Source organism: Echiichthys vipera, assembly GCF_963691815.1.
Source record: "Echiichthys vipera genome assembly, chromosome: 18".
NCBI lineage: Eukaryota > Metazoa > Chordata > Actinopteri > Perciformes > Trachinidae > Echiichthys > Echiichthys vipera.
Window position 1 is genome coordinate 27817889 of NC_139843.1, and position 27972 is coordinate 27845860.

At 41.5% G+C, this 27972-nt stretch overlaps 1 protein-coding gene across 3 annotated transcripts in view; it reads left to right on the forward strand.

Annotated features, from left to right (window-relative positions):
• Positions 1-27972, forward strand: part of jmjd1cb (jumonji domain containing 1Cb) — a gene marked incomplete at its 5' end in the record, with an annotated part of 219480 nt that overhangs the window by 96056 nt on the left and 95452 nt on the right. For 2 of the 3 annotated variants that reach the window (XM_083933314.1, XM_083933315.1), the window contains one exon: positions 17801-17914. In XM_083933314.1, the coding sequence (XP_083789440.1) occupies positions 17801-17914 (114 nt within the window). Of the gene's footprint in view, positions 1-3832; positions 3964-17800; positions 17915-27972 lie in introns of those variants that run through there. The other variant, XM_083933316.1, reaches the window with a different exon arrangement.

Sequence of the window (27972 nt, forward strand, 5' to 3'; positions counted from 1 at the left end):
TTTAAATAGGCAAGGCGTCTATACCAACAGTGTTGGAGAAGCCAGTCAAGAGTCTTGGACGTTGGTACCATGCCACCCTCAAGGGCAGAGAGCAAGTCGACCATCTTAGGCAGGACACCATATGTGGCCTTACGAGTATCCACAAGACCATGCTCCCTTGCATGCTGTTGCTCCCTCAGTTTGGGCTACTACCCAGGCTGATGTGGCCTCTTACCATCATATGAGGTCCCAATCTCAAAGATAGAGAAACTGGAGAGATTGGTCAGCTCATTTGCCAGGAAGTGGCTGGGACTCGCCAAATGTTTTCGCAGGCAAAGTCAGACCTCACGCACAGTGACACTGTCGGCCTTGTGCAACAGGGGAGAGGAGGAGGTGCGCCGACACATGCAGGCAACAAGGTGTGCAAAGGCTGTCTCACAAGCCAAGCAAGGACAGTGGACGAGATGGAAGGGAGTTGAGAGGAGAAAGTTCTCTTGGAGAAAGTTGTTGGGCATGGAGGCATTTCACATCAGCTTCATTATATGACGCCCTGCCTTCCCCCTCTAACCTCAACCAATGGTACGAAGAAAACCCCGCGTGATAAGCCTGTCACAAGGCCATTACGTGCCTGGTGGCACAACCACGTCCTGAAGTGCCTAGCAGCTACTTTGGAGACCAGACAGTAAAGATCAATGGCCTGCCTCCTCCATCATTCCATCCTACATCCACAAGGGAGTTTATCCGAGAAGGTGCAAAGCCAGCCAAAGTCCATACAACATTGGACATCGGCCAGCTCTGAGGGGCTTGTGACTGGAAGTTGGCTGAAGATCTGAACCAAAGGCTCTGCTTCCCTCCTGAGATTTCTACAACAAACCTCAGACCAGACCTCATGCTCTGGTCCTCCTTACTCCACACCGTGTACATCATAGAGCTTACCATTCCCTGGGAGGCTGCTGTGGAGGAGGCATACGAATGCAAGAGCCCTAAGTACACTGAGTTGACAGAGGATGCTAGGCAACGTGGATTGAGAGCCAAAGTTTTCCTAGTGGAAGTCGGCTGCAGAGGCTGCAGAGGCTTTGTAGGCAATTCAACCATCTGCTTAAGGACTTGGGAGTTCGAGGTCAAACCAGCAGAAGAGGCAAGTCAGTGGTTATGGATGAAGAGGCGAGATAACACTTGGAGCGCTACTAACAGCTGCAGAACATAGGGGTTCGAAAGCAGAGGAGGGCACTCCTGGGAAACCAGGTGCTGATGAGCCCTCTGGAGGTGTCGTTTGCCTATCATTGAAACACCAGTGAAGGAGGGTGCCCAGGCAGATACCCAGGCAGTTTTGGCGGTTTGATTGATGTGTTTTTTAAAGAAGAGGTTGCTGTCAAAAACAATCCCAAGGTTGTGGATGTGAGGGGAGGGAGACATGAGTGGTTTTGATGAGGGATTTGGGACAGATGAGGATCATGTATTATCACAGTTTAGCGTGACAATGTTGGCTTGCATCCATGTTTAATTTTGGTGAGGCAGTTTGGTCAGATTGGAGTGAGTTGCAGTAGTGATGGATTCAGTGGAAATGTAGATTTGGACATCATCGGTGAAGCAGTGGAAGTGGAGGCTGTGACGGCGTATGATATTGCCAAGGGGGAGCATAGGGAGGATGAACAGGAGAGGACCAAGCACAGAACCCTGGGGGACGCCTTGGGACAGAGGAGCGCGGGAGGAAGAGGTGCAGTTGTTGACGAGCTGTTGTCTGTTTGTGAGATATGACATTAGCCAGGAGAGGGCAGTACTGGTGTGACTGAGAACCTAACCCGTGGAGTCTGGGATTGGAATATTTCCCCCACCCTGTCCAGACAGGCATGCCAATTAAATAGAGCTCAATATCCCTCCACTTAGCTTCATAGGTTGAATTAAAGCATACAATTTAATTTTAACTGAATTTATAAAAAATGGTCCCTCCCTTCAGATAATCTCTTGTAAGACAACAACTCTAGTGACAGTACACAAAGACAACAACTGCACTGTCAGTATTTTAGCACAATTTAAAACATACAATGACATCTATTTATCTGTAACTCTGTGATAACCCAGCAATTATGATGACCAGTGACATCAGTTTTCTTAAAAGAGTGTTCGAGTGGTTTTGATATCTTCATGTGTCCCTGTTTGAATGATACAACCTTCTTGGAAATTACCACGAGTGCCTTGGTTCCGTCTGTTACTGAAATGTGCTTAGAAGAGAAATGTGTCAGTGTCTAAAGATGACATGGAATAGGACAAATTACTTTTCTCTAACTTTCTATATGTATTTGGGAAATTGACAGGATCCAGCAGCTTAATCAGCAGCTGCTTTCTTAAACAAATATACTTTTTGAAGAATATTTAACATTATTATAGCTTATACATACAATTTATTACATTGTCAACCAAATCTAAATCAAGATGAAATAAATAGATGAATAAATATCATGTTCAGGATCAGTCAAGTGCTTAACATTTCAGTAAAAAATAGCTTTATGACACCATTGTTTTCTGAGTTATATGTTCTGTAAAAAAGGGTTCTCATATTGCGCATATCTCAAAAAATCAATATGCCGATATGTTTGTGATAGTCCATTATCGGCTGACCTATATATTCATCTGAACATCAGCATGTTTGGAATCATAGTCCAATCGTGGTCGGCGATAAGATGATATAGATCATCAAAACGACTTAAAAATTCCTATTTATATGTTTTTCTGTATAGTTTTTATTGCAGTGTTGCACCGGCTTAACTATGTCAGAGCAATGTTAATGTCATCTGGATGACACTTTTCTTACTGATCCTTGCATGTTATGTTAATTTTTTGCACTTAAATTCTTAATGAAATGAGAAAATACTCTGTTAAAGCATATATATATATATATATATATATATATATATATATATATATATATAAAATATATATATATGTGTGTGTGTGTGTGTGTATACTGTATATCATGATACATGTCATTATCGAAGTCCAATATCCACTCTCCTTTTAAACCCTGGTTTGGTCTCCACCAACTGCTGAGAAAAAGATTTGTCTCTTTAGCCTGTAGTTCTTTTTGAATGAGAACAGCTGCCTGCTGCTGCTGCTGGAAACCAGCGCTGATGAGAGTAGTGACACTATACAAAACAGTAAAGTTGCGGGCTGTAAAACCAAAATAACGAGCTGAAACACCAGGGGAGCTGCAAATTTGGGGATCATTCTTGTGTGGGTTCATCAATGTGAGTATTGATTAGTGCAGCTTTAAATATTGTTTCTTATTCTTCTTAGTCATTCTCAAACTGTAATAACACAACATGTGTAATATAATGCATTGGTGTCACACTGAGCATTACCTGTCCCTCTAATGTTTTATGTAGACAATAGACAACTACAGTATAAATATTTAGTCATGCATGTTAACACCAGGTGGAAATGAGGTCTGAGTGTAGATCTTGAAATCTTTTTCTTTACTACTACAGTATGTAGTATGACTGTCAATAAAGCTGAATTGAAGAGAGCAAAGGGGGATGAGTGGGAGTCAGACTGCTACAGGGGGAGCTGAGATGCAGTGACAGACCAAAAGGGAGCAAATCAAATAAGTGAGTAAGAGAGAGCGAGTGAGCCTGCGCCAGAGAGAGAGCGAGAGAGAGAAAGAGAGAGAGGCCCTGCCTCTGTCCCTCCCTCTCTCCGTTCTCCCACTCCCTGCGTCAGCAGCAGTTAAAATGTCGGCTGTGTAGCTCGTTCTCTGCTCTGCTTTCCTCCCTCTTGGCAATGTGTCTTTTCTTACCATAAGAAGAAACCACACGCTCTTGCTCTTTTTCTTTTTTTTTCTTTCTCTCTGCCTTTTTTTTCACCATCGTCATCCTTTCTTTTCTCTATCCCTGCCTTTCCCCTGCTTGCTGGATCAAAGCTAGTTTTGTACAGTGTTTTTCTTCAGAACCATTGCTCCTTGACGTTGCTTGGAGACGGACAAGAGAGGTAATGTTACAGTTTTCTACCCACTGCTGTTGCTCAAATTGCTGCTGTTTTTCTTTTAAAACCAGAGTTGTTTGATCCATGATTAGACTGAAGTAACCAACTGCCTGGGAACTGTGGACATTTCCCCGAATAGACTCTATGGTCCTTCTAATCTGTTCTATTCTAGATGTCAACTGTATGTGTGCACAAGCGTGCGTGTGCGCGTGCGTGTTTGTGTGTGTGTGTGCTCGCGCGCACGGACGCGCAAAGATGCTGTTTATATCTAGCTGCTTCTTGTATACCTCCTACATACCTACTACAACTAATGTTGTAATCTATACACAGCTTTGTTAAATTCCATCTTTTAGTCATTTGTAGTATTCATTATAGAGCAGATGGTGTCATTGGAGTTGTGCCATAAAGAAAAAAAACCCCTCAAAAAATATGATATTGCTATTGGATCCCATTTCGATTTATTTTTTTCCCAAACTCAGTTTGAATTCTTGCTACGTTCAATTCTGTCCCTCAGAGGTGTTCATTTATTGCACAGACTTTTCCACTAGCCAATCATCTTCAAACTCTGATCAGGAATCACAGATTGCACTTCTGATTGTGTTTTGATGCGTAGGAGGCACCAATATCATGGGCTTTTTCATCAGTTTCCTCAACTTTGAGAAGTCATAGACAATCTATGACTTGTTCAGCAGTTTAGTCCTTCAATTGAAAAATACTAGACTTTAAAAGGGACACTCCACTGATTTTACCTAAGTCAGTTTAATTCACACAAGGAATGGGATTGCCCAGCCTGATAAAACAATTGTATAACGTCTCCTGTACCTCTGGAGAAGCTTTGAAGCCGAAGTTGGTAACTTTCTATAAAGAAAAAATGTTTTCATATCTGCTGAAACTGTTTCTATATCCTGACAGTGGGGCTGGGCCATATGACCAAAATCTCACATCCTGATCACGATATATATATAACGATAAAGCACATTTTCTGTAAAAAACAAAAACAAAAAAAACTTGCTAGTACAACAGTGGTAAAGCCACAGCAGATATGCTATCAAATTCTGAACAATAAAAAAACAATATTTTATATATATATATATATTGTAATATAGATCCCAAAAGCAATTTCAGTCAAAAGCAACTGGACTTGGTTATTTGTCTAGGAAGATGTTCCACCTCTCATCCAAGAGGCTTCATCAGTTCATGTACGTATCTGACCAGGCTGGGACTGGTCCAACTATCTGGTGTGGAGATCCAGGTATTTAATCTTTCACAAGGCCGATGATGTCACTGGAACCCTTTGTGCTCCAAAGTGCCAACGGCCGTTGTTGGACTGATAGTCGTTGGTGGAGAGTTGGTTTGACTTTGTTAGTACTCTATTGGGTCTTAACGACAAGCCGTTGGAGTTACAGGAGGCCATTTGTGAGCAGTTGTTCTTTGAGGTTAGATTGTTGAATCTCCTGGGAAGAGATGAAAGGGCAGCATTGTAAACTGGAGATAAGTGGTGTCTCAGATCTCCTCCTCTGTTTAGCGATAATTTCTCTACTTTTAGACGGCTTCTTTTACTCCTCTTTCAAACCATCATCTCCTCTCTGTCCAGGATGTGGACATTGTTGACATCAAAGGAGTGGCCTTTCTCCTTGAGATGTAAATGGACAGCAGAGTCCAGGCCTGAGGAGATAGCTCTCCTGTGTTGGGCCATGCGTTTATGCAGTGGTTGTTTTGTTTCTCCAATGTAGAGATCTTTTCATTCCTCGTTGCATTGGACAGCATAAACCAGATTGCTTCTGTGGGTTCGTGGTGTTCTGTCCTTAGGATGTACAATTCTCTGTCTGAGTGTGTTACTGGGTTTTAAATACACAGGGATACAGTGTTGCAGGTCCTGATAACTCCAAGCTTGTGTTCCAGGGGTGGTGGGAGTCAAAAAGTAGATATTGATCTGTGTGAGTGGGTTTTCTGTATACCCCAATGTGGAGGCGCCTGTCATTCTCCATATGGATGTCACAGTCTAAGAAAGGAAAACTGTTGTCCTTGACTTCTTCTCTGGTGAACTTGATGTTTCTGTCCAATGAGTAAAAGTAAAAGTAAAAGTTTGCACCTCTTTGGATTTGATTTTAACACGTGTCGTCCACATATCTGAACCAATGGCTCGGTGTTACTCCTTTGAAGGAGTTCAAAGCCTTGTCCTCTACCTCCTCCATGTATAGATTTGCCACAATAGGGGATACTGGTGAACCCATGGCACAGCCGTGTTATTGTCTGAATAAAGTGCCATTAAACTGGAAATATGTGGTGTTCAGGCACAAATCCAGAAGTTGGCAAATGTGGTTTGGTTTGAGATTTGTTCGGTTGTGTAAGAAGTTGTCCTGTGTGAGAAGCTCTCTTACTATGGCCAGAGCCTCCATGGTTGGAGTACAGGTGAACAAGGAAGTCACGTCGTAGGATACCATGGTTTCAACTGGATCCATTTATAAGTCTCAGACTTTGTTCACAAAGTCTATGGAGTTTTGGATGTGGTGTGGGGTGTTGCCCACCAGTGGGTCACTGAGTACTGCATAGATCTTTGCCTGGTGAGAGAACAACTCAATTCAATTCAATTTTATTTATAGTGCCAAATCAAAACAAAAGTTATCTCAGGACACTGTACAGAGTAGGTAAAGACCACTCTCTATGACTTATTTATGATTTACATAGACCCAAGAAATTCCCCCGTAGAGTACGGTGGCAACGAAAACTTTCCCTATAACAGGCAGGAACGTCGGACAGACACAGCTCTGTGGAGACTGCCATCTGTCTTGACCGGTTGGGGAGGAAGAAAGGGTGAGAGAAAGAGAGAAAAGATGGACAGATGGACAGAGAGAGACAAAGACAGACACAACTTCCAGAGATGCAAGCAACCAAAGAGTAACCGTAACTAGAATAATATCTATAGTAATGTGAATATGACTTATATGTTATGGCAGTTAATATAGCAGAATAGTAGAAACAAGCACAGCTAAGGTGATAGAATATAACAATGATAATAATTATGGTGGCAAACATGATCAATGATGAGTAGTGGCAATAGCAGCTACAACACAGCTAGACATACCACTGATGGTGTTTTTATGGCTACACATTTTATCGTTTATTAGACTAGTGATAGTATATATGACTAATAGTTATAGTAGTAGCAGGAAGCGTCATGCAGGACCATGGCAGCAGGCACCATCACAATCAGCAGAGACCTGCGAGACGACAAAGCACAAACAACTCCGGGGAAGAAGTTGAATTAGTAGCATGCATTGATGAGACATGAATGGTACAAACAGTGAGGAGAAAAGCTCAGAGTATCAGGAACAGGATTATCCCCTGGCAGACTAGTCCTATAGCAGCATCATTAAGCAAAACAAAATCATTTTAAAAATAACAACATTGTTAAGGAATTGTAAGCCCTAGCTGTAAGTTTACTCTTAAATATGGGGACAGTGTCTGCCTCCCGAATAATACTTGGGAGTTTGTTCCACAGGAGGAGCTTGGTAGCTAAAGGCTCTGCCTCCCATTCTCCTTTTGGAGACTCTAGAGCGCAGTGATCTAGTCTGGTAAAACGGTACTATGAGCTCTTTAAGATACGACGGAGCCTGACCAATAAGAGCTTTGTAGGTAAGAAGAAGGATTTTAAATTCTATTCTAGATTTTACAGGTAGCCAGTGCAAAGAAGCTAAGACAGGAGAAATATGTTCTCTTCAATTTGTTTTAGTTAGTACTTGAGCTGCAGCATTTTGGACCAACTGGAGGCTCTTAACAGACTTATTGGAGCAGCCTCATAATAAGTAGTTGCAATAGTCAAGCCTAGAAGTAACAAATGCATGGACTAGTTTTTCTGCATCTTTCTGAGACACAATGTTCCTAATTTTCGCAATATTACGCAGGAGAAAATATGCAGTCCTTGTCGTTAATTTTATGTGAGAATCAAAGGACATATCCTGATCAAAAATAACACCCAGATTCCTTACTGTGGTGCTGGAGGACAGCATAACATCATCCAGAGTAACAATAAAGATGGCGCTGTGCTAGTGGCAGCTTATCGTAGCAGCTCCCGGTACTTTGTAGTTTTTATTAAGTTTTTTATTGTGTTTTTAGCGTATTTCTTGTCAGGAACGGTACGGGGATAGCACAAAAGGTGGACCCAATGCAGACACGGACAAAAAAGTAAAGTTACAAAACAAACGTTTAATATAACAAACGAACAAACGCAACACACTACAGAGAATACAAATACAAAGACTAACCAAACGAACACGGGAATAACAGGAACAGGAAGACGACGGAAGATCAGGGAGACGGACGGGAAACGGGAACACGGGAAACTACGGAGAAAACAGAAAACAAACATGATAAATCAACTTACTAAGGGGAGCGTGAAAACCACAACGAGAAAGGGGATGCCAGTCCAGGGGGAATAGTTTTACCAATACAGGGTCAACGACGGTCCGGTGCTGCATGCCTGTCAGCTTCAGGTATTTATGGTGGTGGAGTAATCAGCATAACAGGCTGCAGCTTGAGGGAAACGCCTCCCGGACCTACACACAGACAAGGTAGAGACACATGCAGGGAAACACAGACAGAGGAAGACAAACTCACACAGAACGGAAGAGAGGAGGGTACTGACAGCAACAGATCTTGACATTTCTTTATTTATTATCTGTACCCTGCGCTGTGGATACACACTGTCCACACATCAAGATGTTAATTGTAATACAGTGTTTATCTGCGATACTGTACTTTTAGTCTAGTTCTTATTTTGTATTTTATACTGTATTTTATTTTTTGTACATTGCTTTGTACTGCTTCTACAATTACCTAATTTCCCCTCGGGGATAAATAAAGTTATCTATCTATCTATCTATCTATCTATCTATCTATCTATCTATCTATCTATCTATCTATCTATCTATCTATCTATCTATCTATCTATCTATCTATCTATCTATCTATCTATCTATCTATCTATCTATCTAGCTCTTTAGCTATTGAGTTTCGGTGGCCTTTGGGGCCAAGTACAATAACTTCAGTTTTTTCATCTTGTATTTTGACCCATGCAGATGAGTCAGCACGTGCGTTGGTTGCAGCTATTTTAAATAAGGACAAGGTTTTAAACACACTTGCAAATGCTTGTGCAGGCCAAGATCCCAGACCTGAATCCTGTGCACACTTCAATTCTCTGGACAAAGAAGTCCAGACACTTTTTAATTGGGACAGAACTGCTACATAAGGGCAAGCAGCTGCTCATAATGCAAACTTTATCATGGCTTCAAACATGGCCCCGGGTGCACAATCTCTGCCCGGATATAAGACAGGGCTCAAAACAGAGGAGGGAAGAATGGTCAGCTTAGGTGATTTAATAAAGGGTCTCCTGGGGGGCAGCCCAAGTAGCTTTACCCCGGGAGCAGGTCCACCTGCCGCTGTAGAGCCGAGCTGGACCCGGCCCGAGCTGTAGTCGGACCGTGGTGTAGGGTGACCAGACATCCCCGGTTTCCAGGGACAGGACACTGAAAGTGGGGACTGTCCCCGGAAACCGGGGATGTCTGGTCACCGACTACTGCTGTCCCCGGAGATGTCACTGGTTATCAGAATTATAATCATAATCAGAAATACTTTAATAATCCCAGGGGGAAATTATTTTTGCTACGAAACTCCAGATATACAAACAACAAATATTATACGAAGGAAAACATATATTAGAAAAAACTTTTAAGAAATATATACAAGATCAAAAATACCAGACTAATGTGCAATAGAGCAGATTGTCTATAGTTGAGTTTAAATCACAGAGAGGAGGTGACAGACTCTCCAAGGGATGCATTGTTTAATTTAATGACCACAGGCAGGAAAGATTTCCTGTGGTGCTCTGTGGTGCATCTACAATACATGTGATAAAACAGATCTGTTTGTCTGTCAGACACAGCTTTTGCTAACATTATTATATACTAACATATTATTAACAACTGTTTAGCACTACTCTATGGTACACAGTTTTATTCTTATGACATTTCAGTGTCACTCTAGCTCCCCAGATGTAGTTTGTAAATAAAACCACCAGAAACTTATTATAAACTATTCATCACAAACTTATTCCAGCCTGTCAGTGTCAGTGATGATACAGTGAGGCCAGCTACTCTAACCTGACTCCTTTTTTTCAGTTACCAGTAGGCTGGTCTAACATTTAATTATTTCCAAATCAGTAGTTGGATTAAAGTTACTTATCTAAGTCACTGTGTGTTACTGTGGTGACAGACCCACCTCTCCATTGTCTATATTCTTGAGCTGAGTTGTATGTGCTCTGACAAGACTTCTTTCTTCAGTCGCGTTAGCATGGATAAAATGCTTAAAGCTAAACAAACTTAAAACAATATTCCAAATGTACCAAAAGTTTAAAAAGTCTTCCGTTCAAAATGGGTAGGCTACATATAATATATCCAGTTTAGTTTGGCTCTGGTGAAGACTTGAAAGCAGATGAGCGTCTGTTTGGTTGTCGAGGAACGACAGAATTCCATTATGGCCTTTTTAAATTTTTGTTCTTCACAGGCTGTGGCAAGCCAGTGAAGCCACACAGGCCTATATTTCAGGCCTATCAGAAAATTAAAATAATGACTAGAAACAGACAATATTAATACATTGAATATATTTTTACATTGTGTTAATCAGGTGTAAGGTATTTTGGCTTTCATTTGTCATTTTTTATTTAAAACTTATTTATTTCAGGTTAAGGACCATTCACACTAAGACATCAATATTGTACAACAAGATTAGATTTACAGTATCATCCTAGGCTGTAGCTGTTTGCCGTTATCCACCCACATTAATGGAAAACTGATTCAACCACCTTAAAACCAGATCTTTTCTAAAACCATATAGTCCAGGATGTCATTCAACATGAACTGTGGCATTTTCTATTTCAAACTCTTCACCAAATCTTGTGAAAATCATCTGGTGTAAGGAGGAGGCTTTAGTTTGGGTGGAGTGTCTGATACCTGTTTATTACAGCGGATTTTATGGATGTTCTTGATCTCAGCCTCTTTGATCAGAGGAAAAAGCTCATTGTTAATCAATGCCATTGCAATTTAGGAGAAATAGGGTGAGAAACTGATTTAGGAACAGTAAGGGTAGGGTCCCCGTTTTAGTTTTTCAAAGACAAAAACACCACACGTTTTTGAGGTTTTTATGCCTGCAATGTCCTCGTATTTAGTCTCAGAAATCTGGTCACCTTAGCGTGGTGGTCCATGACATTCCTCCACAGACGAACATGACCCGGGCGTATTATTGTCGGTGGGCGGGGGAGTGAGAGATGCGGATCCGTTACCATCGGATCCTCTGTATGAGAAGACCGCTCTGAGCCTCCTGCTCAGCGGGGCGGAGGAGCATTGTGACCATGGGACCACCTCTCTGCAACCAATTAACATTATTACATGATCACAGCCAAAATAAATCACCTAAGCTAACCATTCTTCCCTCCCCTGTCTTGAGCCCTGTCTTATATCCGGGCGGAGATTGTACACCAGGGCAGTGTTTGAAGCCATGCTAGAGTTTGCATTATGAGCAGCTGCCTGCCCTGTTGCAGTTGCGTAGCAGGTCCCCCCGATTTAAAAAGTGAAGTGCACACAGGTTTCAGGTCTGGGATCTTGGCCTGCACAAGCATTTGCAAGTGTGTTTAAAACCTTGTCATTATTTAAAATAGCTGCAACCAAAGCATGCGCTGACGCATCTGCATGGGTCAAAATACAAGATGGTGACAGTGCCTTGATGACGTCAGTCAAGGTTCATTCAATATATTCAGAGTTTAATTCCATAAATTCCAGGTTCATTCAATATATTCAAAGTTTCATTCCATATATTCAGAGTTTCATTCAATATACAGTATTCAGAGTTTCATTCCATATATTCAGAGTTTCATTCCATATATTCATGATTCATTCAATATATTCAAGGTTCATTCAATATTTTCAGTGTTTCATTACATACAGTATATTCAGAGTGTGTGTGCGTGTGCACATGCGTGTGTGTGACAGTTGTTTTCTGGTAATTTAATGAAGAGAGAAACACAGTCTATGGCCGCGCATCATAACGCTCTGAGCGACTCCTTTCATCTTAACACATCGCTCAGCCTGTAAAGTGCATGATTCATTACTCCGCAATATAAACCATATAGCTGAATATGTAACGATAGATGTTTTTCTATCGTCATACAATACATATCGTCATATCGCACAGCCCTACCTGACAGTAAAGTATCTCTACCTCTATCTTCTGTTCCTCTATGCTCTATGCTCTAATGGCATCTGCTAGATTCCATCATGCCCGAAGAAAAAGTCAGAGCAGCGGAGTCTCTTACACATTATAAGTGCTCTGAACAAGGCACTTTAGTTACTGTTGAGCCCAAACCAAGCTCCACCTAACAGCTGACATACAATTTCCTCTACTACAGCAACCGATTTGAATGTTTCTTGAATGCCGTAGCCGTTGCTTCTGTTGTACCAATGGCTAAAAGCAAGTTCTGCTCTGTAGCTGTGAGCATCAGTGCTCTCTCTTTATCACTGTTGTTTGTCATGGTTTATCGTTTTGATCTGTGTTCGACCAAATTATGTCAAGACACTCAAGACACACATAAATGTAGAGTAGGCAAAGACAACACTATGACTTATTTATGGTTTGCATAGACCAGACAAATCCCCCATGAGCTGCAACAGCAATCTTGAGCACACAGTGGCAAAGAAAACCTTCCCTTTAACAGACAGGAACGTTGGACAGACCCAGCTCTATGGAGGACGGACATCTGTCTGCACCGGTTTGGGAGGATGAAAAGGAGAGAGAAAGAGAGAAAAGACAGCCAGATGAACAGCGAGACACAAAGACAGCAACCACAAAAGTAACAGTAACTATAATAATATCTATAGTAATGTGAATATGACTTATAAGTTATGGAAGTTAATACGGCAGAATAGTAGAAACAAGCACAGCTAAGGTGATAGAATATGACAATGATAGTAATTAGTAGTGATAATAACAGCTGTGATCCAATGAGATATATTACTGATAATGTTTTTATGGCTACAAGTTTTATAATTTATAAAACTAATGATAGTATATAGTATATGAGTAATAGTGTTAATAGCAGCAGGAAGCGTCATGCAGGACCACGGCAGCAGGCACCACCACGATCAGCAGAGATCTGCGAGACGACAAAGCACAAACAACTCCGGGGAAGCAGTTGAACCAGTTACATGCATTGATGAGACATGAATGATACAGACAGAGAGGATAGAAGCTCAGAGTATCAGGAAAAGTATTATCCCCCGGCAGACTAGGCCTACAGCAGCAGAATTAAGTAAGCAGAACAAAATCAGCTTAGGCCCCATACATGCCAGCTCTGACTGATCTGTACAGTACACTTCAAGTAACAGCTGACTAATTCCACTATTTGGTATCGGACACAACATGACCTCTGCTTTCATTAGTATGGTTAATTGGAATTAAGTCTTTTCTAATGATCAGTCTGTCTGTAGGACTGTATCCTATAGGTTGTCACCCAGTGCTTTTACTGTTGAGCTACCAGCTGCAGTAGCTGTTTGGAGTAGAACTCCAGAAGCTGTTCAATTCCCTGTAGAGTAGACTAACTTAAGGTTGGTGGAGTGGCACAGTGGAAAAGCACTCAGCCACCTGTTTGATGCAGAGCCTAGCAGAGGCAGAGACATCATTCCTTTTCATCCTGCTGTGATGTGTCGATCAGCCCTCTCCCCCTGTACCACACACTGAGCTGCTGTCGCCTGGCATTAAAGGCTGGACGTGAAATAAAAGGTAATTCACTGAAACTGTGCCTTGAAGCAAGGTTGGATTTGTTTAATTGATTATTAACATGATGACATTAATAATGTTTTAAATAAAGTTGAATGGAGGAACTTTGTTTGCATTAACAACTGACATTTTAAAAGATTTTGAAGTATTCATATACTGTGGATCAATAGATCATACTTTCCGGCTAGTATGCCTGCCATTTCTTATTCTCAAGGCACCAAATACCACTGCTTTGTCACGGCCCTCTGTGTTTGGCACCAAAAGCACCAGGTTGTCAACTGCAAAGTGGATTAAGAACGGCAAATTCCGAATATGGAGGCAGGTTGGGGTGATGGATTTGTCACACAAACACTTGACTTTCACTCAGAAGTACTCACAAGTCCTGTTCCTGTCCCATTATAGTTACCTTACAAATGCACTTATTTTAAACCCACCCATGTTTACAACATTAACAATGTATTCCCCGTGTTTAAAACAGTGACTGTAGCGGAGCGTCACAGTTTGACGTGCAGGCCTACCCAGAGCATTGACAAGTTACGCCAAAGGGTCATGACAAAAGAGCTGTATGTGAAGAGCTGGGATGAGAACCAGTTGATATACTGCATAGATTATTATTTATGTATGTGTATTTGTGTTGTAGTATGACCCACTTGGATAAAACTGCTCATCAGTGCAGCACTACTCTACAATACATCCTGCAAAACATCTTGTTATTCAGCAAAATATGTAAAATCAAAATCTTGAATGTCTTTAGAACGATCGTCTATCTGATTGGGTCAACTCCATTGTGACCCCGCTCCTGACCACTATACTAATCAAAACGATTAAATGAGGTCAGTTTTAATCATTCATTTCATTCCCTGAAAAGAGAGAGGGAGAATATAAAAAAGAGGAGAGGAAAGTGAGAGATGTAATGAACGCAGCTATGTGAGCAAGTGAAAGAGGGCGTGAACAGAAGGAGAGAAGTGAAACTTCACTTTTATTTCCTAATTTATCAGTGTAATTGTGTGGTTTATTAGTGAAGTGTATGGAACCACACTGCAGTCCAGTATTGCTTACTTGATTAGTGGATTAATGATAAGCCCATTCCCAGGAAATAGATTGCCAACTAATTTGATAACTGATTATTCTTTTGAATTATTTATTAAGCAAAAACATGGTCTGGTTCCAGCTTCCTTGAATCTATTTCACGATTTTCAGGGTTAAACTGTGCTAGTAAAATGTGAGGGTAACAGGAGGGCTAAAGGTTTTCCATTCAATATTCAATATATCGATATTCAGAACATTAATATAGCAGCAAACAAATATTTTCGATGCAAACATATAGTTGAGTAATGGCGTCATTGCTGGTCCGGCCTGTGTACCAGATTATATAAACGACTGGTTGGGAAAGTCGACCCGGGTAACAAATCTATAGGACAATCGTACGGACGGTGAGGTGGCAAGGATAGAGCCTTCGTCTCACTAGAAACCTCGGCGAGGTTGTGGTACACAGGTGGCACGGATGACAAATCTGGAGGTTTAGGCAACGGGGGTCTGGGGTCACTGAGGCACCCAGCTGGGGCCGAACGAAGACAGGAAGAGTGACAACTGCTACTCCAACTCACAACCCTGCCTGTAACCCAGTCAATTACAGGATTGTGAGCTAGCCATGGAAGTCCAAGAACTACGGGGACATTAGTAGAGGGCATGATGTGAAAGGCTATTGTCTCAGTATGATTACCAGCTAGCGACAAAGTCATGGGAATTGTCTCAGCAGAGATCTGGGCCAGCTCCTCACCACTGAGACCATTAACAACTAGCGGACTATCTAAAGGCACGTTCGGAAATTGACTATTATGTACCAACTCGGAATCCAAAATATTGGTATCCGCCCCTGAATCGATTAAGGCTTGAAGGGGGTAATCTCTCTCTTCACAGCCCAAAACAATGTCCAGGTTAATACGTTTCCGAGGAATAGCAGGGACAATAGATAGACTCACCAGAACCCTGTCTGCGACTGGTGAGCCTTGTAGTTTAACCGAACCGGACAGGAGGCCAGTTGATGAGGCCAGTAAATACACAACCTCCCTCTGAAACGACGTTGGCGTTCTGCCGGGGTTAGGCGACTACGACCCAGCTGCATGGGCTCCTCCCTGGAAAAAGCGGAGGACTGAGGAACATTGGAGTTAGCTGGAGCACTAGGCCGTCTAATAATGGGGTCGAGCGGTAATGCGAGTAGGATAGGTGATACGGAAGGTAATGGCCGTCACTCACGGCCCCTTGAAGAAAATGCTCTGTAAAGCTCTATCATCCTACCTTAGCTCCGCCGCTAGGGTACGAAAGTCCACAGAATAATCCGCTGCACTGGCGGAACCCTGGCGCAGGTTGAGCAGTTGCAAAAAGTAGCGTGTTTTGTCTGAGGGCTATGCCAAAAAGCTACTCCCCAGACACAGGCCCTACCTGTGAGCAAACCAAGCACGTAAGCTACCCTTGAGCTATCGCTAGTGTAAGTGAGTGGCTGTTGCCCGAACACTATCGAGCACTGGAACAGGAAATCTCTGCAGTCATCCAACTGTCCATAATACCGCTCAGGCGCAGGTACATAAGGTTCGCGGGGCAGGGGATTATTCACTGGGGTAGCGAGTGACTCAGCATTAGAAGAGGAAGCTAGGGGAGAACTAACCTGTCTACCCTCGATACGGGAAACACAGGCGGACAGCTGACTCAGGTTCTCAAGGATTCCTTGTAGTATCTGTGACTGTTGACCGAGGACTCTCTGAGCGGACAACACCTGGAGAGCGGAAAATCTTGCCTGTCAATACGTCATCACGCCATAACACGTCACACGCATTGATTGACGTCATGGCGATGCGTCGCTTCAGCAGTCAAACTGTTTTTGAATATTTTCATCTGACCAAATCTGCAGTAAACAGTCCACCTCAGCATCACACCATGCCATTGTTTTAAAAATGTCAGCGCATGGTCTGTCTTTTTAAAAAAAAAAATGTCTATGTCCGAACAGGCGCACATAAATGACGTCAGAGCCGCTGTAGACCTCGTGCTCGTGCTCGTACATGTGCGCGTGCTCGTATATTGTGTAAATGCGCTTACAAAAGCCCACCTCTCCCAAACGGTCCGTGGCCGGCAAGCTTGCCGCAGCTAGGCGCGGTGCGGTTGCACTCACACTGGTCAAACTCTAACATTTGGTTCATAGTGTTTTATCACAGAGAACTGGAGCTCCAAAATCCATTATACAAGCATACTGTGTGTGTTGGGGTGGGGGGGTCAAACTGGTCATGTTTCTCACCTCTAATCTCTCAACTCTCTATCAGACTGACCTTGTTATGTAACCATAGATCACAGCAGACCAACTCCTGCTACACACACGCAAACATGCACTTGCTGTGTCTCTCCTCTCTCTCTTGCCGTACTTGACTGATATCAGCCACTGAAATAGAAAATAAGAAGCGATGTGATGTGGTAGTAAGTAAACCTGGATGATACATACAGTATACTGTAGCTGTAACTAGTTTGACTGCTGACAGACATAATCTGTATGTGTGTGTGTGTGAGAGAGAGAATGGGGCAACATCAAGTGGAGTGTACTCCCTTTGAACTGTCAGACTTCCCCTCATTAATTTATTCATCCCTCTGGAGCTCTCCTTCTATCCCCTGCTCTGTCTCTTTCTCCTCCATCCCTCTCTGCCGCATTTCATCATGTCTCCACTTTTGCTTTTCCTTACTCTAATCACTTCTATTGCTCTGTCATCCATCCCTCTCCCTTCATTCCTCTGTTTCCTCTGCCTGCACTCTCTGACATTTGGTTCATAGTGTTTTATCACAGAGAACTGGAGCTCCAAAATCCATTATACATGCATCCTTTATTACATATTTGTTTTGGAATTGATCCATTCTACTTATGACTGCATTGGTTCTGATTTGATGTTTGGATCAGACTCCTCCTAGAAACGAGCTGTCCTATTAATATTATGTTACTGTGCTGCTGTTGACCATGTTGTGTGCTTTATGTGTGCAGGCGTTTAAGCCAGTGGTGGGGAAGAGCCTGTTGTCGACAGTAACTGCAGTGGAATTCTTGTTAGACCGACAGCTGGACTTCCTATCTGAGCATTCAACCCTCCAACCATACCAGGTAATAATCACACTCACACTGAATTCCAATCCTCAGTTGACTTCTACAGAGCCCATCTAGGGTCACAGCAAGATTTTTTTTACTGCATGTCCTCGAAATATGTTTTGCCTGCCCTGGCAATATTTAGCGTTATGCATCATCATTGATTTCATTAGATCTCAGGTGCCATGGCGAGAAATTACACATGCGCACACTGTGGACAGGAGGTGAACCATTTGATGTAGTAGTCAGTCTGTGACTTAAGATCAATATATTCACATACAATATACTGTCACATACAGGGCGGCTGTGGCTTGGTGGCAGAGTGGGTTGTCCTCTGTTCGAGAGATTGGTGGTTCGATCCCCATCTCCCCCCGGTCCACATGTCGAAGTGTCCTTGGGCAAGACACTGAACCCCGAATTGCTCCCCGTGCTGCGCATGGGTGTGTAAATGTGGTGTGAATGATTAGATCAGATTAGATGGTATGTAGATGTCCACTGCCATCAGTGTGAATGTCTGTGTGAATGGGTGAATGTGACAAACACTGTGAAGCGCCTTGAGTAGTCAGATGACTAGAAAGGCGCTATATAAGTACAAGTCCATTTACCATTTACCATACAGTGTAACAAGTCAGCTCTGACTGCTGATATGCCTGATTTAACCACAGGGTGGCATTGTAAACAATCATGAACCTCAATAAAACTCAAACTGTTAACTCTGTAGGGAACATCCACTTAATAACAGGCTATTCTAATGAACTAAAATACCCTAATTAACTTAAATGTTAATACTGACACAGCTGTTGCCAAATCCTAACATGACACCTGTCAAAGACAAATCTATTTATCTCTGCTTCACCTTATCTTATTTATTTATTTATTTATTATTCAGTCAGTCCCACCTAAAGGTTTTATCCATCCTGAGACTGAATCAGCCTCCGGGAGATGTGCCACCGCATGACTTTTGCCTGCCTCTTAGGTGCTGCCCTTAAACTAATGACATGGCAATGCCTATTGAGCAGGAGCACAACATTTGCATACTTAATGCCCAGTTCAAAATAAAATTCAATCAGGTGATCCATAGCCTACTACATGTGTAACTTTTCACCAGACACCTGAGATCAAATGAATCAATGTCATGTCATTAGTTTAAGGGCAGCACTGAAGGGGCAGGCACCGGTCACAGGGGGGCACATCGTAGATTCACACCCCTCCCCACAACACACCGGGAAGAGCAGGGCCAGACCTACTCGTGACCAAACCTCTCATCAGCAGAATGAATGAAAAGGCTAGACTTGTCTTTGCTGAGGAGCAAGTTTTATGGACAGAGGAGAACTGGTCCAGAGTGACTTCAGTGGTGAGAGGACGTTCAATTTATCTAGGTCTGATGGGAAACATTATGTTGGGCGTAGGACCGGGAAAGACTTAAACCAGAGTGTGTAAAGAAGTCAGTTACATTTGGTGGAGGAAGTGTCATGGTTTGGGGGATGTTTTCTACGGCAGGAGTTGGGCCTCTTGTATGGCTACATGTCAGGGTGAATGCAAATGTTTATGTGAACCTCCTTCAGCAACATGCAATACCTTCACTGCAATTGTCCCCCAATCAGCTGCAATTTTCTTGAAGACAATTCCCCCTTGTCACACTGCAAAACAGGAGAAGTAGTTCTTTGAAATATTGAAATAATGAAATGGCCAGCCCAGAGTCTAGATCTAAACCCCATAGAGAATCTCTGGGAAATCCTTGTCAAGCAAGTAATGTCTAAGAAACCCACTCCAGTTAGTGAACTGTGGAAGAGACTGAAGAAGAATGGACCAAGATCAAACCAGAGCAGTGTGAGAAACTAGTGATGTCCTGTGGGGTGCTGAAGTCATTCAAAGCTGTGGCCTCTACACTTCCTGTTCATTTTTGAATCCTATAGAAGAAAACATTGTTGAAATCTTCTCTTCTGACACAGTGGATACTGGTGTCTAATTTTGATCACTGTTTTTTTTCACTAAATAAAGGATTTTAATAATAATACCACTCCCATGTCAGCATGGTAAATATAAGCTACTGCCACATGTGTATGTGTGTGTTTAATAAATGTTAGTCTCAGATGACATCAGTTGTGGAACTGAAAGCACTTAAATGCAACAGTAAAACAATAATACTTGCTTTTCTTTTGAGAAAAACACAAACACACAGAAATGTGTACTGGATACCTAAATGATGATACCTTCATGGTAGGCCTTGTGTAAGCATTGAATTTAGAAAATGCAGAAAAACTAATCCTGCTATTAGAGGGGATAGGTGTAAAATAGATAATAAAAGCAGAAACACAGCAGGAATGTTGATTTGAAATAAGCTGTTGGGCTGTGCTGTCTGACAGACCTGCTTTCATTCTCACAGCAGTTAACACTATGAGATGAAAACAAATCAAAGCTACCTCCCATCGTGAAGTGAATAGATAGTTTCTGTTGGCTCAGAAAGAACTATAAATAAGTTTTCCTTTGGCAGATGTACACACTGTAACTAGATCTCATTTGCTAATGAATAATTAGTCATTCACAATTAGTTCTAGGCTGGATACTGCAGCCATGGAGTGATGTTGGCTCTATAGCAGCCAGGCTTGGGTGCTGTGTTCCATATGGATTTGACACTGCCATGGTTCAGTGTGAATATAAAGCTGACATCTGAATGATTTTACACGACTGCTCACTACTGACTCATAGATAGCACACATTAATAATGACTGATACATACTGTAGATGCACGATAGGTACTGTACATTCAAATTGGCAGTAAATCAAAGGGATGTATATTTCTGAGTATTTCTGTTGTGTGATGTGTGATCTGTGATGTGTGTATGTGTATCGGTGCTCGCCAGTTGAACACAGATCGTTGTATTGTGCTGGCTGGAACACTGTGTTCCACTTTGTGTCAAGCAGACGGGAAGACTATGTTCTGCACTCTCACCACCAGTCATAGGTTTGTGCTTTAGACAAGTCCAAATACCAAGAGAGAGACTCTATTTCTGTTTTTTTTCTTTTGCTTGCAGCCAATCAGAAGTAAGTTCCACTGTTGCTGTGTCCTCGGGTGACTCAAGCTTTGTATCTGTGCAGAAGTTTCTGTGGCCAGTGCACTGACCCTGTCATGGTCAGCTACCACACATGTTCTACACTGTAAACACGTGATGTGTGATTGTAACTTTGTATTCTACTAGTAGCAAAACGTATAGTATTCTGGGAGCTTTGTGGTATTACATGACGGTACCGTAGTTTAGGGCAGGGTGATAATTCGACATGATCATTTATCGTCTTTCAGTGCAATCCTATTATGACAAAATCATCAGAGATAACATGATGCGCAATTACAAAAGTCTGAATTGATAATAACAAGCGCTACGTTGTCAAATTTCTTAGAAAATCTGATGTGAAAATTTTGAGGGTAATATCATTTGAAGATTGTTTTTACATCACCAGTTCAATGTTCTAAAGAAACTGGACTCACAGTGGCAACCTTCGAACCACAAGCTTCTCCAACCTTTAAGCTCCATTACCCAGAATTAGAGCTGCCACGATTAGTCCTTTATCGTTTAGTTGTCACCTATTACATCAATCGACAACTATTTTGTAAATTATTTAATCATTTTCAGTCATTTTTAAAGAAAAAAAGTCCAAATTCTCAGATTCAAGCTTGTTAGATTTGAATACTTTCTGGTTTCTTTCCTCCTTTGAAAGTAAACAGAATATCTTGTGCATACTGTACAGATGAAGACTGGGTTTTGACTGCATAAAAATGGTGGAGAATAATGTGTATAGGTCCCCTTAAAGTCAGATGTTGAGAAGTGTTTCCCAACAGCAGGATGGAGGATTTCCTTCATTCATTCAATATTCAACATGAGAAAATACTCACTATTTTTTATTTGTATTTATTTTGTAGACTTTACAGAAATAGGCTTTACCGTGTAGTTGATTGATAAATTGATTATTAACATGCTCTAGCAAGATGAATGTTGTTATCCAGATATGAAATGACAGTATATCTGGACAGAAGATTTTAGCCACATGTCCCAGCCCTACCCTGCTTAGCTTTCTTTAGCTGGACTACAGTGACACCAAAGTGAAATTTGCAATGTGAGATCATTTATTTTGTGGTAAGACATTATGAGGGCCGGTTCCCAATCTTGAACCAGTTCTTCTTGTTTCGACAGCCAGAGAACCAGCTCTCAGCCAGAAAAAACGGTTTCCAGAGCAGCACCAAATCTTTGCTGGTCTAGAATGTCTCTGTAGTGACAGCTAGTGTTTGTGTAGGTGTGAGTGTGTGTGTCTGTGTGTCAGCGTGGCTGTGTGTGTATGTGTGAATGTGTGTATCAACGTATACATATTTCTTTATGTCCCTGTGCATGACTGTGGGGGTGAGAGGGTTGGGTTCTTTTAACTTTCTTCTCTTGATTTTATTTGATGTTTCTCTTTTTCTGTACATCTCTGTAAGGCACTTTGCAATACTTTTTTGTATGAAAAGCGGCATATAAATAAAGGTTGATTTTGATTTAGAACCGGCACCACAAATTCTTGCATGTTTTAAAAAATGTTGTGATTTTAGAATTTGTATTTCATTGTTATTTTGTTGTCAAAATGAACAACTTTTGGAAAGACACATGTGAAGAGAGAAACAGGGTTTAAGTTAAGTTTTAAAAAAAAATGTTTATTCACAGTTATGCACAATAATTATACACAGTTGCTTTCATAAAATCAAAGACTATTAACTACTCTGCGAGCAATCATAAACATGTACATGTCTGGTGTAACTGCAGTTTTCATTGAACACAGCTCCAGCTTGCAGTCATTTGATTTGGACGTTGCCTGTAGAGACACCTGTAAATCGGTGGATCATTTATTTTAACTGCAATGTGATCAATTGCAGGAAGTGTATGCTAGGTAAGCTTAGCTAACGTTAGCGCTAGCCCGCTAGTTCAGTGTTAATAAGAATCAAAACGTGTTGGATAATTACCTTTCTTCTCGAACGAAATCTCAAGACAAGCAGTTGTAGTCCGCAATTGTTGTTGTTATGCTTTAATTGGGGAAACCTCAGACGTATACAGTGACGTAATGACGCGGCTCTCTGGGCTCTCTAGTCTGTGGAAGCCCTAACATTCTGAGAAGGTTTGCAAGTTGAACCAACGGTGAACACCAGCACCAGCCCAGCACTAGAACTAGATCTGGGTTGGTCGAAAAGGAGTATGAGTAACTTGTGGGAGAGGAAAAAAGCCAACAGCAGACAGCCTGTGTAATGAGACATGAGATACTGTACACTGGAGGCTCATTTTCATTTGTTGGAGTGGTCTTTTGTTTTCCTTTAGCATGGCATTTAAACAGCTGTAAGGATACCATTTGTAGAACTCACAGATAACCTGTTGACACCGGTTTAAGCGCCATACTTATATTTTGAACATGTTGTTGTGACCATTACACTCTTGCTTTCTGTTCTTCCATTTATGGTTTCCTCAGAGGGAGTGCAGATGGGGATTAGGGTTGCAAATAGGGATGCAAATTATTGAGTTATTCATTAATTGATGATTGTTTAATCTTATCTATCGATGATTGATTAATTGATAAGTGGCAATTCTTCTGAGGAGCTGAATTTCCCTCTGAATAGGTTAACTGTATAGACCTTTTTAGTGAAATTTCCTTACTAGGCAACAGCCTTGGTCCTTGTTAACTGCAACAGGTATCAAACTTGGACACATTTAGAATATTTATGTTATTATGTTATTTATATGTAATATAAAATGCTATCTTCCTTGTGATACAAAATAAAAAATGCAAATCATATTCCTTAATCACTCACTTGAGGGCAGGGAATCAACATTTTGGTAGAATATTAAACATATTCTGAATATAAAATATCAAAATATTACACAGGCTACTTAACATGAAAATAAATTTGACATTCTCTTATCTGCAACATTGGAAACATTAATAGCAGCAGCATAAAAAAAATCATTCAGCCAGTGAGGCCGTATACGTCACTGACATGCTCTCTGTGAGTAGGACTGCTGACATTACCTGCCAGTCCGGTTCAATGTAGTGGCATGTAACTGTGATGTAGCATACTGTAGTCAAGGAAGTCCAACAGTCTGTTGTTAGGGCCACATTCGCGATTGCAAGTTGTGTTTTTAACTCAGCCTTCTTCCTCGCGTAGCTTGCTTCCCCACGGGTGGTTATGGTTGTTCTAGAGGTGATATTGTACCCTGGCTCCATGTACTTTATTACCTCTGGAAATCCCTGTCTGTCGACGACATTAATGGGCAGCATATCTGTAGTAATCATGTTACATATCCGCTGGGTAATGCCCTCTGCTTTCATGGAGTCACATACCCTAACCCAACTATGTGGTGATTGTAGGCTGACAACCACTCGCTGCTTGTAGCACGGCTGAATCTGTGACATATTTAGGTGGTAATTCAACAAGCTTATGGAGTTGTTGTACTTTAAAATACTTCAGGCATAAAAACGGGTCAGATGTGTGTGTGCGTGGGGGGGCATGTAGTTTGAGAGAAAAATTGTTAAAAAGTATGAATATATATTAGAGCATGGCTATTCAATTAATTTGGAATTGAGGCCGGTTGACTAAAATATTCCAAAATAAGGGGCTGGGAAATATCGGGTCACATTAATGTATATTGTAAAACACTACAGCGACATAGGAGTGCAAGTATTGTTTTTATTTGATCAATATACTGTAAATAGTAGCAATAGGCCTCAAAGTGCAACAGCATACCAGCTGATCAAAACAAGTAGTGATAGGCCAACTCAAAGTGCAACAACTTTGTCAAAAGTCACTGACTGACTGACAGGTTCTCTTCTCCTTTACTTGAGAATTTTCTTTACATGCTACTTTATACCTCTACTCCACTTCAAATCAGTGGAAATATTCAACTTTTTACTGCACTGCATTTATCTGATTACTTCAGTTACGAGTTACTTTACCAGGCTTACATGTACATATGAAACATTAGTTTATTCAAAAATTAACCTAACATAAATGTAGAGGTTATTTTACATTTTATTGGGGAAGTGGTGTTGAAGTTAGCATGATTTTTCTTCAAATGCCTTCTCAACTTATCCTCTTTACACATGATATGGCTGCAAACACAGGCTTCACAGGCTTCACAGTGACAGAAACAAAAACTTCTCTGTTCATTCACTGGTGAATTGCCAGTTGTTTTGTGTCAACCTTTCTTTTTCAGAGTAGAAAGAGAGATTGCGGTGCTGATTTAACCATAGATTTAACCAGACTGAAACGATTGAGAATAGCAACAGAGCAGAGCTTAGCGAGCTGTTGCCAAGAGGATTCAGAAACCCACGAAGAAGAGCGTAGCGGGAGCATGCAGAGTGTTGTGGTTGTGCGCCTACAGGGAGTGCGTGGAGCAAGTCTCCCAGAGTGCTGGTATTTGACGTGCCGAGATCAGACAGGAGTGCAGTCAACATCGGCCACCAAGGCCATGAACTACTGTTTCACACAAGCTTCTACTCAAACTGCCAGGAAATATTCCATCATTCGTTTGCACGTTCGTAGTTCACTGACAATCTCTGGTATACAGTATCTCCACATCCCGTCCATACCCCAATTAATTGATTCATTTTTTGCAGCCCTAGTTGCAAAGGGGCTGAAAAGTTCCGGTTAACTTCCAGAAACCTTTCAGAAACTCTCCATGGGAAGTTAAGCTGGGGGACTATGTCAGGAGAATCAGGTCCAGAGATAGTCCAGAGTTTCTCTTTCATACATGCAGCACACTCTGACATTTTTTCCATGTCAGAGTGTTAAGGTGGAGGGGATGCCTGGGTAGACAGTGCAGGAGGGAGACATGACGTGGATTACACCATGCCAACACGCCTGATGGTTATTTGGTCACAAACAACCAAATCTTTTGCCGTCTTTTGATTTCAGTGTCGATCCATTAAGGTACATTCTCTCTAGTTAGACATTTTCGTTGCTATCTTTGTGTAAATCACTCCTCTTCTTCACTGTCTGAGGGTTTTCCTTCGCTATTGGTGACAGCATTCTCAGTGAATACAGCAGAGAATGAGCGGCTGTAATTACACTCAGAGAGAATAGTCTTTGTACTTGTGGAGCTGGCAGGGAAACTCATTTCGATGCCCGGTCTGACTGAATTGGCCTTTTGCGTTCTCACTTACAGATACCCGCCAGTTAATGTCTGGATGGGCTCAGGTTAACATTGCATGTGTGAAAGACGCTCTAGACTTAGCTGGACTGACTCTTACGCACTGTATTTTTCGGATTATAAGTCTCAGTTCTTTTCATAGTTTGGCCGGGGATGCGACTTATACTCTGGAGCGACTTATGTGTCAAATTATTAACACATTACTTTAAAATATCAAATAATAGCCTGGGCTATTATTTATCTCAGTCACGTAAGAGATCGTGACACACACACGTCAACCAATCAAAATTCGGCGGGGGCGGGTGATGGCAGAAGTGCATTGTGAAAAAAAAGATGCTACCTGCTACTTCCGTACCTATGAGTTGGCGGAGGTGTTCAGAAGTGGCACCGAGGAAGAAGAGTTAATTGGATTTAGTGATTAGGGGTGACAGATTGTTTGGTAAACGTATAGCGTGTTCTATATGTTATAGTTATTTGAATGACTCTTACCGTATTATTTTACGTTAACATACCAGGCACGTTCTCAGTTCGTTGTTTATGTGTCATATAATGTACACTTATTCAGCCTGTTGTTCCCTATTCTTTTTTTATTTTAAATTGCCTTTCAAGATGAAATGTCTATTCTTGGTGTTGGATTTTATCAAATAAATTTCCCCAAAAAATGCGACTTATACTCTAGTGCGACTTATATATGTTTTTTTCCTTCTTTATTATGCATTTTCGGCTGGTGAGACTTATACTCTACTCTTGTTTGACAGTTGAAATGGGACCTATTTACAGTTTGTCGTAAAAACCGTAAACCGGTCATTACAGTGCAACTTGTGTCAGACGTCCCTTACATTAGATCTGTTACACACTCTGTGTACATGATGCATCAGTTTTTGTTGTTCTGTGGTTCAAATTATTTTGTTGATAAAGGTCTCAGTTAGAGAACAAATTATAAATACTTGATTTATTCTGAAATGTTATTTTTTATTGTTCATAATTTGATAGAATTTCAGCTGTGTCTATACCACTGCTGTACCAGCAGCTGTACTGCCAGACTAAAAGCCCACTCTGCAGTACCCAAACTTCTCATCAGCAGAAAGAATAAAAAGACTAGACTTGCCTTTACTGAGGGTCCAGAGTGACTTCAGTGATGAGAGGACGTTCAATTTATTTGGGTCTGATGGAAACATTATGTTGGGCGTAGGACTGGGGAAAGACTGAACCCAAAGTGTGTAAAGAAGTCAGTTACATTTGGAGGAAGTGTCATGGTTTGGGGGATGTTTTCTGCAGCAGGAGTTGGGCCTCTTGTACAGCTACATGGCAGGGTGAATGCAAATTTAGTTTATGTGAACCTCCTTCAGCAACATGCAATACCTTCACTGCAACGGTCTCCAATCAGCTGTAATTTTCATGAAGACAATGTCCTCTGTCACACTGCAAAACAGCCAAGAGTCTAGATCTAAACCCCATAGAGAATCTCTGGGAAAACCTTGGCGATAAAGAAACCTACTATAGTGGCAGTCTGAGTGAGGGGCTAAAACACTATAAAAACAGACTATTTCGAGGATATTTGGTCATTTTAATAATGAGATATAATAATGACGTACTACATCAGTGTACTAAAAATAAGATCACCCACTCAAAGTATAAGCTTTTAGTAATTTGAAATGATACAGATGTGTAGACAGGTGTTTTTCTCTCCCAGACGCCCATCTGTAGTCTAATCTTAATACAGACAAGTTACGACATTTACTGTATGTTTCTAATCTAAACAGTTGTCATTTTAGCTCGCCAAATCCAGTGTCACCTGCTAAAACAAGAGGCCTATTGTTGGTTATTGGTTATTGAGCTAGCAACCACATGTAAGGCATTTCCTCTAGCAGTATGAAGTGACACCACAGGTGTTTCTGAATGTGTGTCCGA